At 44.5% G+C, this 17,230-nt stretch overlaps 1 protein-coding gene across 5 annotated transcripts in view; it reads right to left on the bottom strand.

Annotated features, from left to right (window-relative positions):
- Positions 1-17,230, bottom strand: part of LOC148012812 (Peptidyl-tRNA hydrolase II (PTH2) family protein) — a 99,245-nt gene that overhangs the window by 69,652 nt on the left and 12,363 nt on the right. For all 5 annotated transcript variants that reach the window (XM_087668964.1, XM_087668965.1, XM_087668963.1 and 2 more), the window contains 2 exons: positions 5,977-6,037; positions 5,302-5,338 (listed from right to left, as the gene is read on the bottom strand). In XM_087668964.1, the coding sequence (XP_087525090.1) occupies positions 5,302-5,338; positions 5,977-6,037 (98 nt within the window). The remainder of the gene's footprint in view (positions 1-5,301; positions 5,339-5,976; positions 6,038-17,230) is intronic.

Here is a 17,230-nt window from a genome sequence, read left to right as displayed (position 1 = left end):
AGTGTTGGAGAAGCCAACCTTTGCTCGATGCCATTCACAACATGCCATAAATTCTTTGCAACAAGTATGTGTCGCATCATGTAAGCCCACATTGGATAATTTGTGCCATCGAGCATGTCAACGCCATGCATGCCCAAGAAATTATTATTATTGCCAATCATGAGTGATGATCAGCAATAAAATAATAATTTCCAAGTGAAAAGAGAAAATAAATGCCCTAATAATAATAAATCACTGATAGAAGAGATGCTTCCCACCTGAATGAATTTGGACAATATGAAGAATAATAATTTTTTATTGCTGTTTTCCTACTGAGGAGAGAGAAAAATATGCAGAAAATAATTATTTTCAGAAATAAAATATTACCCGATCAAGGCGGCAATCAGCAATACGCTGAAATCAGAAACTAGTGGCAGAAAGTGCTCCAATAATGTGAACAGCAGCAGATTTTGATGAAAATTTTCCCAATAAATGCACCAAAATAATAAAATTTATCTTCAATGTCGGGAAAAACAAGGCCATCAGCCAAATACTATGATTTTTAAAGCACGTCAAGGCCAAAGAAAATGAATTGAGGCAAAAGCCCCAAATTTCGAGCGGCTTGGAGGTGGAATTGGGCAAAAGCCCCAAACTTGACCTAAAAATTGAAGAGATTGAAGAGATTGAAGAAATTGGATACATTAATGAGACACGTTGGTCAATAGCACCGACGCTAGAGACTAGTCAAGGAACATGCAATTGAACCAGCATCACAAACTGATCACGATGGGGTGGCACAACAACAGATGACCTGGAGTAGGGGTGTCACATTGTTGGTGAGTCGATGACGACACAGCGACTGGTAGTCCTGCCAGGAGACGGGCAGCATTATGACAGATTGGCAAGACCACCATGGCAAGACGATCCCACTGTAGCAATTGGTCAACAGAAGTTTAGACTGCAGTCGCATGACGATTCAGCAGTTTAGACTGGAACCACATGAAGGTGCTTGATGAAGACAGCTAACCACAAGCAGCAAGTTTAGTCTACTGCAAACAGGATGAGGCAGCGCTGCTGCTTTGAGGGCAATAACCAAAAGACCGAATGGTGGTGACAATGGCCGAAACAGTGATGTGTGACTGTCAATCACCACTCATCAGTGTTTATCGAAGCCGGCACAATGGCAATGGCTTCGGGTGGCAAACGCCTAAGGTGTGGGGCTCAATGGTAATGGCTGTGAGGAAATGATCGCGAGCAATGGCGATGGCAATGAAGGAAAGTTGCTCTAATACCACTATTAGCCCAAGCATGAAGTAATTGCACGATTAATTGATAGAGAATGAAAGATAAAGAATGAATTAACTGATGCACAATAACTCAATCACAAAATGAGAGGCGATGTATTAATGAGTGATAGAGAATACAACGCCAAAGTGAACAAAATGAATAATGCCACACTTATGTGCTAATGAGGCACAAAGTGTCTTTTTATAATAAAATAAAACCCTAACGGCTTAACCATCATAGGAAACCCTAAAAGAAACCCTAACCCTAGTGTCACTAATGCTTAGGACACTAGGAGCAACGACTGCATTTAATGACAGTTTAAATGTCTAGAGGGCCCGGATCATGGATCAAAGGGCATCGACGCATAGCCATGAGATGGCCTACAAAATCTACCTTCCTTAATGGTGATTTGAAGGAGGAGATGTATGTTGAGCAGCCTCCAGGTTTTTCCACATCCAACGAATCTGTGTACAGGTTGAAGAAGGCCCTTTATGGCCTCAAACAGGCTCCACGTGCTTGGAACGAGAAGATAGACTCATTCCTCCACAGGAAGTTAGGGTATCAGCGTTCCTCTTCCGATCCCCAGTTGTATGTCCACACCTCAACTAGGGGAACACATTGTTCATGCTTTATGTGGATGATCTCATCTTGACAAGTGACCATGCCCAAAAGATCAAGCAAACAAAGGAGGCACTACATGAGGTATTCGAGATGATGGATATGGGCCTTCTTCATTTCTTTTTAGATCATCAGATTTGGTAGACTTTGGGGGGGATTTTCATCTCTTAACAACGGTATGTGCAAGAGCTTTTGACTACATTTGAAATGGAAGGATGCAAGGCCACTTCTACTCCTATGGATCTAAAAAGGATTGCTACAGCCTATGCAGATTTACTGATAGCGGATGCTACCCACTACCAACAATTGATTGGGTCATTGATATGGCTCCTTAACACTCGGATTATTGCTTTCCTATAGGTTTGTTTACAACATTCATGAGTGAACCCAAGCTCGTTATTTGAAAGGCTACTATGGGAATTTTGATGTTCTTGAGGGGGAGCCCCAATCTTGGTATTCATTATCTAGCAAGTACTAGAGATTCGGCTTTGATTCTTAGAAGTTGGATGGATTCAAATTGGGCTGGAGATGTTGACCAACAAAGGTCAATGACAAGATATCGCTTTACTTTAGGTGCATGTGTTAGCTCATGGAGTGGCAAGAAGCAACTCACAGTTGCCCTTTCTTCTACAGAGGTGGAGTATAGAGTGGCATCTTCTACCACATGTGAGACAATGTGGCTTCAAAGGTTACTAGGAGAGCTTGATTGCCCGCAAACAAGTCCTACAACCCTTCATTGCAACAATGAGAGTTCCATTGCTTTGGCTCAAAACCTCATGTTTCATGCTAGGTCGAAGCACATTGAGATATAGTATCATTTCATTCAAGAGAAGATATTCGATGAGACCATTGATGTGGTATACTAAATGAGAGAGGACAATTTAGCAAATTTGTTTACAAAGGTAAGCGCTTCCTCGGGTTGTTCTACAATAGCACTCTAGATCCTTGAGTATTATGCCGTGTCCAGGATCTGAGAGGGGGTGTTAGAGATCTATCATTTAGCCATCCCCTGGACTAGCATTCTCAAGCTACATTTGGTTCAGTCACTTCTCTCAGCGCAGTTACGCATTTCCTGTCAATTTTTGGGCATTTTTGAATGATCACCAGGAGCAAACACCTTTTACCGGGTAGGGGTAGTGCCACATGGCAGTACGCTAGCAGATTGCCATCATTAGGCATTTATTGCAGCCAGTCAGCTGCTGGCTAGTTTGGCTGGCCGCCCTAATTATTTTATGTGTATTCAGCATTCATTTCAGTCAGTGCAGATTTCTCTTCCTTATTTTCTGCTTTCTCTCTCTCTCTCCCTCCGTGTTCGTATTCCCTCTTCCACAGCGCACTCTCACATGTATCACATCCAGCATCAGTTTATTCATTGAGTTTCCAGCATTCACTCATCCATTTCTTCTTCATTTGGTACATCTATTTGGGAATGCACCTCAGATCCAAGTTCTTATGACTTACATAGAGGCACATATGATATATCTAGCATTTGGAGAATGTTTTTAAACAATATTTTCATTGATTGGATTTTCTACTCCATCTCGTGCATCTAGTTTTCTCTTCTCTAACTAGACGATCAACATCAACACTACCATGGATGCTCCACTATGATGGTATGCACCAAAATCCGCATGCTGCTATGAGATTCACATCCACCACGTGATATTCACAAAGGCTTCCTTGAATCTCTAGTGCTACCTAGTCTTCAAGATTGACATCAACACTACCATGGATGCTCCATTATGATATTCCACATCCAAATCCATCACGGTGCTATGAGATGCACACCTACCTTCTCTACATAACATCGTTGAACTCATTGTCAAGATAACAGATATGCTCTAATACCATGTCAAGATATGTGACGATGCAAAGAGACAGCAAGGTTTGTAGGGAGAAACACAGAGTATGTACAGCAAACACTGAAAGAGAAGAGAAGCTCAAAAACACAAGAAGAACATGGTGATGATGCATTGAAACAAGCTATGAGAAGAAAAGCCGATACGGCAGAGCAGAATCTCAAAAGATAATTGCACTGTCTTGTCTGACTCAAGTGGCAGCACCTATGGGAATCTGCACAATGAAGGAAGAGAGATGCAATCCTCTGAGCAATGGGCTATCGAAGTAAGCACTGGAAGGTCAAGGACAGCTATCGAGGAAGCGAACTGTAGTCCTCTAATGCCATTGGAGATGAGGAGGATGATCACCAGCTATCGAGGAAGTAAAGCGCAATCCTTGGATGCCAAGAAGATGGCCCAGATTGTAAACATTGATCCCCCAAGGCATGTGTGAGCTGACACCTAATGAAAAGAGGTCACCAGGTGAAGGGGAAGCTGCCAAGAGGGTAAATGCAACCTGTAAAGGCCTACCAACCCAAAAACGCAAGTACCTAGGGATACAAAAACCGATGCCGGATGTGGAGTGACGCCAAGCACGAAGATGCTAACGCCTAGCTAGGGAAGGTGACGCCAGATGTGGAGGAGGTCTCCAAGCAACCAAATGCAAATCTAATGAAGCCTAAAGGGAGTGGATGAGCTCACTAGCTATGAAGGACTAACGCAAAGGTAGGAGTGATGTTGCCACTGTAGGGAAGATACACCAACTAAAGAGCAAGGTGACTGCCACCAAAATGCAGCCCAAGAGATGGTGAAGACTAGCGCCTAATAGAGGAGGGTGAAGACGGAGTAGGCAGCCATGAACCACGAACCGCAATGTCCACCGGAAGGGGTGTGAGGGCAATGGAAGGGCTGGAGAGAGAAGGGAAGAAAGTTGGAGTGACAAAAGAAGAGGGGTGAAGAATGAATGAAGTGACGGCCAGTTGTCTGGTGTGGTGCACCACTATGTGGGTGCCCACTGACAAAATGACAAGAATGTGGACACCAGCCCTCTTTGGGGTTGTCAGTGTGAATCCCTGACTGAAGTGGGGAAACTGAAGAAGTGGTTTCTCAACACTCACCGCTTGATATCAAAGGGGCTTTAGAAACTCTAGTGCCATCTATCTTACTATGGTCCTATGAGAAAAAGGACCAGATGACTAGTATTCATGAAAGCATATCTGTGGCTCATTACTACATCAGAAGGTCCCTGTAATCTCTTCCCAGCTCCCTTGAAAATATGGATAGATCAAGCCAGATATGTTTCACTATGTTGCTGGTAGTATGGGCGATGATCAGCCGGATATCAAGCTGTCCATATATGCTAGGCAGTTGACTCTGGCCATAAGCTTCCATCTCTGGAGGGGAAGATAATGGGGTCCACTGATGGAAACTCTACTATAAGAATGTGATTGAACATACGCAGAGGGTCTCTATGGAAAAGATAAATTTACTTATTCAACCAATGTAGACGCGATGCTTTCAGTTCAATGCTTTTTTCGATGTTAAATCCATAAAATGGGAGAAGGAAAAAAAGCAGCACCTTCTCAGAAGTTCACTATACAAGCCAACAGCTGCATCTGCAAAACAAAAACGTGTCCCTCTTTCTTCAACGTCATTAAAAAATAAATGATCACATCCCCTCAGCCATGTTTTCAGTAAAAACTGGCAACAGAACACTACTTAGTGGCATTGAAATATCAGACTGGCTGTACTCATTCAGTTTCAACTATAAACTTCCTTTCCATCCTTGCAATACCTCTAATTGGGCTCTCACTGTAACCTCAGCCAAGGTTAAAAGACAAACTGCAAACTGAACACAAGGTTTCCAAGTGATAATGCAGGAGAATTCCCAATCCTTCAGTCTCAACAACTCCCTTTCACTCTCATTGTCTTTATTAAGCATACAGAAAAGTACGTTTTTGAAGAAGCACATTGATAAGGCTGCTACTGTGACGAAACTAGTCAAGGACCAAACTCACATGCAGAATAGACAGATGCAAAAGTACCTAGTCAATGGCAAGCACGCTTGAGGATAGGCATCAAATTCTCTATAGTCTTTGCCACAATAAGGCCTTAAACATGCAGTTCTGTTATATGTTAAGGGAAACTAAAGGCAAAGAGGGCAGCTAGTTGACAAGGTACAGAAAAAGGCCCAACTCTGCTGACTCTTTTTTCCTATAACACACTAATCATCACATCAAAAAAACTCACTTACGTGCACATTGTGATGCTATTTTTCCACCACCCATCTTGAGGTCTTGGCGCACAACAAAAACCTGCAGAGTGTATGCACACACATCTCAGCAGAAACCAATTTGTGTTTTACTCGAACAAAAAAGTCAGATTGGTGCAACATTAATGAAACCGAAACCCGAGAGTCAGCTGTAACCTAAGTTGCTGATGTCACAAAGCTCAAAATAATACTAACTCGCTTACCATAAACTTCAAAAGTCGAAACCATAGTTGTCAAGTACGAAAGGTATGATATGGTATGGTACAATAAAATACGGTACTAAATGGTACCTTAAGATTTTATGAAGTACAGTATGATATTAATATGAAAAAATATATAACTTGAAAAAAAATTTAACTTGATTTTTTTTTAAGCTACAAATGATAGAACACATGTTTAAGTGAAAATAGCAATGCCATTACAAATTTAGATGAATACATGAGGTTAAAAGCCAAATTTGGCATATATTAGGCCCTCACAACGATCGCATGCACATGTGAATCGCCATACAGCATACATCATAGTACATATATGGATTATAATGGATGCAATGATACAAAAAGAGAGAGCCTAGAGGCCTATGATGAGGCATCACTATCATCATCATCATCATCATCATCTAAGTGCTCATCAAGAGAGTCCGAAGATGACTCCTCAACATTGGATGGTGAGACACTCTCATACTCACCCTCACTGATGAGGTTACCATTATCATCAAACAATGGCTCTCTAGGCAATGGCTTTGTAGGCAAGGGAAGGATGTCATCATGAGGCAAGGGATGAGAGCTACTAGAGTCCCACCTCATATATGTATGCAAGCCACTCAAACCACCCCTCAATGTCGAAGGGCACCAAATGACCACTCCCCTACTACCACCTACTGAAACTCCTTACCCACAAGCACATTGACTGCAAGTATCACAAGTGTCTACTACTATAAGCTCTCTATAGGGTTTTTGTTTTTACCCCAAGGCGTCCCACCCCAAAGCAACCAAGGCATTGGACAAAGGGTACACGATGGCTGCCCAATGGCCTACAAAAACTACAAAGGCAATGGTTATCTTACCAAAGGAGTCCAAGTGGTCACCCCAAAAAGGCCAAGGCATCGGAAAAAGGGTGCACATCGGCTGCCTAGTAGCCTACCAAGTCCTACAAAAGGCGGATGGAACCACAGTGAACTGGTTTTATTTTTTAATAAATGAGTATTTATTTCAAAAATTGTGGGTTTCGGTTGTTAGCAATCGTGTTTGTCATGACTTGTCATCCCCTGCCTATGAGCCTTAGTCTGAGTTAGACGAGGACTTTAGGAGCTTTAATCTATCACTTGTTTTGACACAGGAGGTAGCTCATTCTAGAGCACTCAATTTATTGCATTTTAGTGTATTTTCTCCTCCAGTCGGGATTTTATGTGCGTTTCCCAAGGCAGTTTCTACATTCTTCAGCATGCCTCATCTGCAAGACATTGTCCATCCTTTCCGAGATTGTCTAAGCATTTCTGGCATTTTTATCAGTGTTAAATACTGGTCGAACCAGCATTTAAGTGCTAATCGGTCATATTTTTTGCCTTGGATTTTATGTCGGCCAATTTTTGGGATATTTGGCTATTTATAGCTATTTCCCACTTGGCAATCATATATATTATCATCTTCCCTACTTCCTTGGCAAGTGCACTCTCTGACTCCTCCATCTTTAGTGCTACCGTCATCATCAGCCTGATCTAGTGCCCTCACTGACATTGTGGGCTGCATGCAAGGATTGATTAGTCCTCATTTTATATTCAACATTTGTTCCTTGTTCAGTGCAGTTTTCTTTTCTTCTTCTCTTGTAGATTGTCTCTCTTTCTTCCTCTCTATTCGAGTTCCTTCTTCCATTGCGCACTCTCACATAGTATCAAAGCATGGTATCATTCTAAGAGAGACACAGAGCTCACTTCTCACGGAGAAGACCACCCCAGACTACCAAGAGGCCTTGTCACATCAGCGTTTTGCTGAAAACACAGCTTTCTGATTAGAGGTGTCCACTTTTCTTGTGCCAAGTATCCATTTTGCTGCCCACTTCCTCTCCTACTAGAGGCGATAGGTTTCCTCAATCAGGTAATAGTCTTCTGCTCTGCAAACGCAATGTTCCTTGGTCAAGCGACACCTCTCCTCAGCAAACGCACATAGTCCTTGTACAAGCGACAATCTATTTCCCCCATGCAGACCCTATACATCGACTTTCTTGTGATCCTATAGCCGTTTCCTCCTATTTCAGGGCTATCTACCACCAAAATGCAGATTTATTGTGGGTGTCTTGCGAGATATCGAAGATGTCTTATCAGCAATGCTTTGTTGACTCAGAGGATGAGGTCTCTGTTCCTTCCTTTGAGAGATGGAGAGATTTTCGTGCTAGTTCACGCAACGACTAAAGATCACCTAGCCTGTTTGAACGGGATCCCTCTACTCCCCGTTCTCTCCATGTTTCATAGAAGGCCTGTTCTACTGGCCTTCATATGCTATTCATGGCACCCTCTATACAAGTGTCCATACTCTCTTCTTTACCCAAAGAAGACCAGCTTGATGGTTCCAAGTACTCGCTTTGGTGGTGTCAGGTGGAGTGTATCCTTGATACCTTCAATCTTTGGGAGTTTGTTACCCACCCTATTCCCCATCCAGTGGAGGATCCCACCATTGGATCATCGATGGATAGTGCAGCCTTACAGGATCGGCTCAACTCTAGAGCCTAATCTTTCCTCTTTATGAGCTTATAAGATTTTGTCCTAGTGTATGCGCACAAGTTACACAAAGCAGCACAAATGTGGACAAAGCTTGCTTCTTTGTACCATAAGAAGACATTTGCCCACCAGATTACTCTCAAGAAGAAGTTACGGATGCTCGTTGTTGATAACTCTCCTTCCGCGAAGGATCATATCAACAGGTTGAAGGATATAAGGGATGAGCTTGCATCCCTTGGCAGGATGATCTCTTCAAAGGATATGGCTATGGTTCTTTTGACTCAGTTGCCATCTCCCCGATTTGATGTCTTCTATACCAACCTTCTAACATCGAGGACCCATAAGAAGCTTCTATGGGAGGAGCTTGCCCCGCTTGTTTTGGAGCATGACGAGTGTGCCAAAGAGGTAGCCAGTGGATCCACCTCCACCAAAGCTTTTGTTGTAGGTTCAGAAGAGGGGCAGAAGAAGAAAGGAAAGTCAACGACTAAAAGACAGGAGAGTTCTTCAAGCTCTGACTCCGACTTGGAGGAGCCTAAATGCTCCTACTTGTGGGAAGGGGACACATCCAGAGGAGAAATGTTGGAAGAAATACCCTCACCTTCATCCGGGAGTGAAGGATGGAGCTAACATTGTTTCAATGCCTATTTGTGGTGTTGGCACTTTGGCTTTATTTCCCGACTGTGCATCGAGCTCCCTTTCACAAGCCCTTTATGTTCTGGACTTGGGCTTTCCACTCCTCTAAGTTTATGGCCTTACTAAGCTTGGTACCTAGGTTGTCTTCATTGAGCAAATTGTTTGTATTGAGGATTCTACTACAAGGATTGTTATCGCGATAGGTTGGCAAGAGAGCAGGCTTTATAGGCTCCATTCCCCTTCTCTTATGCAACGTCCTCCAAGGCAGTTGTCTATTGCTACATCTGTTCTCACTAGTGCACCATCTTTTCCATAGGTTCCTTTCCATCCCCCACCCTCTCCTCCGATGGTTGCCTCGTACCCCCCATCCCTTTCAGAGGGGGACAATCTTGGTGATGCTGCTATGGATTCCCTGGCCCCTAGTGTTTCAGAGGGGATTTTCCACGATCGTGAGAAGCTTCTTCATCGACATTGGCATTTCTCTTGCCACCCCAGGATCCATTTCTCCCTTGACCTTTTGCCACATCCACGACCGGAGAGGAGGTGTTAGCAGTCATGTTTATCATGCCTTGTCATCTCTTGCATGTGATCCTCAATCTGAGTCAGATGAGTACTTTAGGAGCTCTAATTTGTCTATTACTTGTTTTGACGAAGGAGGCAACTCATTCTAGAGTACTCAATTTATTGCATTTCAGTGCATTTTCTCCTCCAATCGAGATTTTATATGCATTTCTCGAGGCACGCAGTTTTTGCATTCTTCAACCTACCTCACCTACCGGACATACATTATTCATCTTTTCCGGGATTTTTCTTAGCATTTCTAGCCTTTTTACCAGCATTAAATGCTGGTCCGACGAGCATTTAAGTGCCGGTCAAACCAACATTTAAGTGTTGATCGGCCATATTTTTGCCCCAAATTTCAAGTCGGCCAGTTTTTGGAATATTATTTATAGTCATTTTCCACTTGGCAATCATATATATTATCAAATTCTCTCCTTTCTTGACAGATGCACTCTCTGACTCCATCATCTTCCTCCAACTTCACTATTGCCGTCATCATCAGCCTGCTCCAATGCCCTCACCGACGTTGTGGGTTGCGTACAGGGACTGATCAGTCCTGTGTTCAGCATTTGTTCCTTGTTCAGTGTAGGTTTCTTTTCTTCTTCTCGTACAAATTCTCTCTCTCTCTTTCTCTGTGTTTGAGTTCCTTCTTCCATTCCGTTGTGCACTCTCATAGTGATCGATTCAATAGCGGACAGGAGACTAGTAGTCAAACCCAAAGCCTTCCACAAAATAAGCAAGCTATCCCTACCACTACTAGGTATCAATGTTAAAAGAATAAACCAAAGGTGTATGAAGCAAATATGGTGGGTATGTGGAGAGGCAAATAAGTGGGCAAAAAGCAAGCTAGTGAAGCTAAGCAAGCAAGGGAGACTGCCATGTGCAATGCCATGAATATGGTGGATCCAGAGTTGACCACTCCAAAAGACCAAATAAGGAATAAATGCACACAAATGCATGTTTATAAAACAAAATGCTAATGCATAGGAGTTATGCAAGAGGTCGTGCAAGTGTAATCATGCTCATGCAAAATACTATGCAAGGGTGCCACTTGGACAATGCCCTCACAGGGGAATTGTTCACATACCAAGCACCCTTTTACAATCATGGCATCCTAATAATGCAGATGAAGATACAAAGTACAGTATACATAGTGTTTGAAAATAAACTATAAAAAACTGTTAGCAGTCATGTTTGTCATGCCTTGTCATCTCCTGCCTGTGAGCCTCAGTCTGAGTCAGATGAGGACTTTAGGAGCTCTGACTTGTCTATCACTTGTTTTGACGGAGGAGGTAGCTCATTCTAGAGCACTCAGTTTATTGCATTTCAATGCATTTTCTCCTCCAGTAGGGATTTTATGTGCATTTCCCGGGGCAGTTTCTGCATTCTTCAACCTGCCTCACCTGCCGGACATTGTCCACCCTTTCCGGGATTTTTCTGAGCATTCCTGGCATTTTTACCAGCATTAAATGCTGGTCGGACATATTTATGGCCTCAAATTTCAGGTCGGCCAGTTTTTGGGTTTTTTGGCTATTTATAGCCATTTCCCACTTGGCAGTCAGTTGTATTATCATCTTCCCTCCTTCTTTGGCAGGTGCATACTCCGACTCCGTCATCTTCCTCCGTCTTCGGTGCTGCCGTCATCATCAGCCTGATCTGGTGCCCTCACTGACGCTTCGGGCTGCGTGCAAGGACTGATCAGTCCACAGTTTTGTATTCAGCATTCATTACAGTCAGTGCAGATTTTCTTCCTTCATTTTCTGCTGTCTCTCTCTCCTCCTCTGTGTTCGTGTTCTTCTTCCGTTGCGCACTCTCACATGGTATCAGAGCCTGATTGAGAGCACGGAGGACATACCCTCTGGAGAGAGATACCTCACTGCTGCTGTCATATGATCAGCAACTGCCCAGGCGACATCTTCTGGAGGCTTTTCAGCCTGCGTTTTCTGTACACGCTGACTACAGAGGCTGTCACGTCATCCAGCGACACCACAACCCTGCGTTTTCCACCAGGTTGTCCCTCCTTCTGCTGGACGACTCATCTACAGCCTGCGTTTTGCTGTTCTGCTGGTCGCTTCCACTCCAGGCGGCACATTTCCTGCTGGCGACTCATTTCCTAGCTGTTTCCTGGTGCTGGTGGTCTCTTTTCTGGTGATCGTCATCAGTTATCTTTGCGTTTTGCACATCCAGGTGTCTGTAGGCATTCTCAGCCTGCGTCATGGTGGTTGGTGACCACACTGCTGGTCATATTTCGACATCGGCACAACTTTCTTTGGTATTTTGCAGATTGGAAGATGTCTTACCAGTTTTCGGGCTTTGATGACTCAGAGGATGAACTTCTTTCTCATCATTCCTCTGAATGGAGGCGTGATTTCTATCACGAGGACCGTCGTCCGGAGTCTATTCCTCTTTCCCGTCCCCCTTCTATTCATGTATCTCGGCGATCCCCTTCCAGTGGGCCGACGATGCAGCCTTTGGTACCCCCTGTACAGGTACCCATACTTCCTCAGCTGCCCAAAGAGGACCGGTTGGATGGCTCCAACTTTTCTCTATGGTCCTGCAAGGTGGAGTGTATCTTGGACTCCTTCGATCTTTGGGAGCTTGTTTCTGTTCCTATTCCCCGGCCTAAGGTGGATCCCGCAGATGGGACATCTATGGATCGTGCAGCCTTATGGGATCGGCTTAATTCTAGAGCCAGATCTTTCCTCTTTCTGAGTTTGCAGGATTCTGTCCTTGTTCATGTTCACAGGTTGAAGACTGCAGCAGATGTGTAGAGAAAGCTCGCGTCTCTCTATCAACAGAAGACGTTTGCCCACCGGATATCTCTTGAAAAGAAGTTGCGGATGCTCGCTATTGATGATAGTCCTTCCATGAAGGACCACATCAACAGATTACAAGATATGAGGGATGAGCTTGCATCCCTCGGTCGGACGATATCTTCTGAAGACATGGTTATGATTCTTTTGACTCAGCTGCCATCGCCTCGGTTTGATGTCTTCTACACCAGCCTTCTTACATCGAGGACCCGTGAGAAGCTTCTATGGGAGGAGCTATCCCCGCTTGTCTTGGAGCATGACGAGCGACTCAGAGAGGTCAGTGCTAGTGGATCCGACTCCACTAGAGCCTTTGTTGCAGGTTCGGGAGGACAGAAGAAGAAGAAGACGAAGTCAAAGGCTAAGCAGAAGGACAGTTCTTCAGGCTCTGACTCAGATTTAGAGAGACGGAAGTGCCCACACTGTGGGAAAGGGACACATCTCGAGGAGAAATGCTGAAAGAAGTACCCTCACCTTCGTCCAGGAGCGAAGGATGGATCTACATCGGAACCTTCTTCTACCTCTACACCAGCTGTTACCCATGAGTCAGTGTTCCTTCATATCCATGCTTTGGAGGAGGATCCTTCTTCCGTGGCTATAGTGTCTTCTGCGCAGCCTTGGTTAGTGGACAGTGGTGCTACGAGTCATATAACTCCCCGAGGTGATTTGTTACAGGATCTCCGTTCATCCGAGGATTCAGTCACTGTTGGTGACATTTTATCAGTGCCTATTAGTGGTGTTGGCACATTGCCTTTGTTTACCGACCGACCTTCGAGCTCCTTTTCCAAGGCCCTACATGTTCCGGATTTGGGCCTTCCCCTCCTCTCAGTTTATGGCCTTACGAGGCTTGGCACACGAGTGATCTTCACCGAGCATGCGTTGTTATTGAGGATTCTTTTACAGGAGCTGTCTTATCTACAAGTTGGCAGGAGAGCGGGCTTTATAGGCTCCATTCCCCTTCTTTGATGCAGGGTCCTCCGAGGCAGTCTATTGCTACACCCGTTCCCACTTGTGCACCTTCTATTCCACAGGTTCCTTCCCATCCCCCACCCTCTCCTCCGGTGGTTCCCTCGTACCTCCCATCCCTTTCAGAGGGGGACGATCTCGGTGATGTGGCTGTGGATTCCCTGGCCCCTAGTGTTTTAGAGGGGGATTCCCAAGATTGTGAGGAGCTCCTTCGGCAGCAGTCTACATCGACGGACTTCATCGACCTTGGCATTCCTCTTGCCACCCCAGGATCCGTTTCTCCCTTGGCCTTCTGCCACATCCAGGATCTGAGAGGGGGTGTTAGCAGTATGTTTGTCATGCCTTGTCATCTCCTGCCTGTGAGCCTCAGTCTGAGTCAGATGAGGACTTTAGGAGCTCTGACTTGTCTATCACTTGTTTTGACGGAGGAGATAGCTCATTCTAGAGCACTCAGTTTATTGCATTTCAATGCATTTTCTCCTCCAGTCGGGATTTTATGTGCATTTCCCGGGGCAGTTTCTGCATTCTTCAGCCTGCCTCACCTACCGGACATTGTCCACCCTTTCGGGGATTTTTCTGAGCATTCCTGGCATTTTTACCAGCATTAAATGCTGGTCGGACATATTTATGGCCTCAAATTTCAGGTCGGCCAGTTTTTGGGTTTTTTGGCTATTTATAGCCATTTCCCACTTGGCAGTCAGTTGTATTATCATCTTCCCTCCTTCTTTGGCAGGTGCATACTCCAACTCCGTCATCTTCCTCCGTCTTCGGTGCTGCCGTCATCATCAGCCTAATCTGGTGCCCTCACTGACGCTTGGGGCTGCGTGCAGGGACTGATCAGTCCACAGTTTTGTATTCAGCATTCATTACAATCAGTGCAGATTTTCTTCCTTCATTTTCTGCTGTCTCTCTCTCCTCCTCTGTGTTCGTGTTCTTCTTCCCTTGCGCACTCTCACAAAAACATCATGTTACCACCAAGAGAAAAAGGCCACCTCCTCTCAAAGTAAAAGAAAAATCTCAAGGGAATCACCTTTTTCCCATCAATCTGAACGAGTAGGGGAGTATGTACCCAAGCCAATCCTAGGTAGCAAAGACTGAAGCACAGCCAATTGACCACCTTGGTCAATATATCTATAAAATTGTCTAATGAAGGCACAAACTCTAGGTGAATGGTGCCTAGCTCAACTAGCTCTTTGTAAAAGTGGAAGTGGATTGTCACATGCCGTGTCTGTGATGTATTGATCAATTATCCACAAGGGCAATGGCACTCTAGTTGTCACAGAGTACAATGGTGGGAGAGTTGCATGGAAACCGAAGTACTGTCAGTAAGCTCCTCAAGTAGATAGCCTCAATGGTACCATAAAAAAGAGGCCTATATTCAGCCTTGGTGTGGAAGCCACCACTATCTCCTGCTTACGGCTGGCCCAAGTGATAGGTGTCATACCCAAGGTAAAGAAATAGCCACCATGGGAACATCGGATGTCAAGATCTTCTATCCACTTGGAGTCAATGTATCCTTGCGGATATAAATCAAAACCATAAGTCAAGCCATAAGAATAGATACACCACAGATATCTCAAAACACGAAAACATGTAATCGAATGTCCCATCTTGGGTGCAGTGAAATACTAACTAAGTAAACAAACTAAGCTAGCTAAATCTAGCCTAGTATGAATCAACTAAACGAGTTTTCCTACCACATATCTATAGGTGTGGTTGTTGAAGGGCTGACCTAGAATATCCTTAGAAAGATTGACAGTGGATTAAGAGGCATGGCTATAGGTGATGTCTGATCTGTGCAATACTGATCCACTAACTGCGGAGCATACTTCTATTGTGATACAAAAATACTTCCCCTAGATCGAACTATCTCAATCCCCATAAAATAAGACAATAAACCAAGGTCTGTCATCTTAAAAATAGAACAAAGTTGAGCCAAAAATTTCTGCTATGGTAGCAAAATATGAGTCAATGATAAGTAAACCATCTACGTATAGCAAGATATAGCTAACCCACTCTAAAGTGATATGGATATATAAATTTGGGTCATAAGGGATAGAATGATATCTGTAAATTCCAAGGAATTGATCCATCCTCTCAAACCAAGACCATGGTACTGTTAGAGTGCAGCGATGCGGAAGCATAGGACATAGACTAAGAGAGAGTGAACACAAAGAAAAGAGAGAGAGAGAAAAGGAGACAGTGTAAACGCAGAAAATCTGCAGTGTAATATGTTGTATAAGAGTGCAAAAATATACACAGGGGCAGAGGAAATATCTGTGTGTGTCTCCGACTTGATGACCTCGATTTCCGTCAGCTGAGCACAATCTGTCTCAGCCAACAGATCTCAAGACCAGAATCTGAAATGAATGGATGACTAAGTGTGCCACCAACTGGCTATTTATAGCCAGAAAATAGAATATCAGCACCAGGTCGGCTACATTAAATGCAGCCGACTGCAGTAAAAAACAATAAAGAACTGTCCGACTGCAGACAGTCTAACTGCAGCTGCTGACATGGCGTCCGTACTATGTTGACGTGGCATCCTACTGCTGACGTGTCCTCTGTCGTATGTTGTATGCTGTTATACTGTACAGAAACCCTAACACAGCCTGTCCAGGGGATGACTCTACCTCTAACACCCCCTCTCAAATCCTGGACGAGGCATCAGACTAAGGGATTTGGTATGCTGACGAAGTAAAGCCTGGGGAAGCACCTTCGTGAACAAATCTGCAAGATTATCCTCCGTCTTGCAATACTCCACATCAATGGTCCCATCCAGAAGCTTCTCCCGAATGAAGTGATACTGGATCTCAATGTGCTTCGTTCGACATGGAATACAGGATTCCGCACCAAGGCAATGCAACTCTCATTATCGCACCGCAGAAGAGTAGGACGACTCTGGGGGCAGCCAAGCTTCTCCAACAATCTCCGAAGCCACACAACCTCACATGTGGTGGAAGACGCGGCCCGATACTCCACCTCAATAGATACAACACAAACAACACACAACCAACCTCAAAAGTGTGCACATAAAGCTACGGATCAGCCTTGGAGCACCGATATCCCAACTTCGACTAAAAAAATGAGTCAATATTCTCGTTCCATGCATGCGGAGCCTGCTTGAGGCCATACAAGGCCTTCTTCAACCTGTAAACTTTCCCATCCGAGGATCCAAAGCCGGGAGGCTGCTCAGCATAGATCTCCTCCTGCAAGTCACCATTCAAAAAGGCCAACTTCACATCCAACTGATAGACAGGCCATCTCCTATGACCAGCCAAGGCAAGAACAGCTTGAATAGTCGCCATACGAGCAGTGGAGGCAAAAGTATCATGGAAATCAATGCCTCGGCGCTAAGTAAAACCTTTAGCAACAAGGCGAGCCTTGTGCTTATCCAAAGAACCATCGCTAAGGTTCTTGGTCTTGAAGACCCACTTGACACCAATCACCTTCTTGTGAGAGGGACGAGGCACAAGAGACCAAGTGCCATTCCTCTCCATAGCCTCCAACTCGGCTTCCATGGCCTTCCGCCAATGATCAGACTGCAAAGCCT

This window comes from Lygodium microphyllum, chromosome 27 (genome assembly GCF_053477565.2).
Source record: "Lygodium microphyllum isolate KBCC chromosome 27, Lygodium_microphyllum_v1.1.10, whole genome shotgun sequence".
Classification (NCBI taxonomy): Eukaryota; Viridiplantae; Streptophyta; class Polypodiopsida; order Schizaeales; family Lygodiaceae; genus Lygodium; species Lygodium microphyllum.
This window is presented reverse-complemented; position numbering and strand designations above follow the sequence as displayed.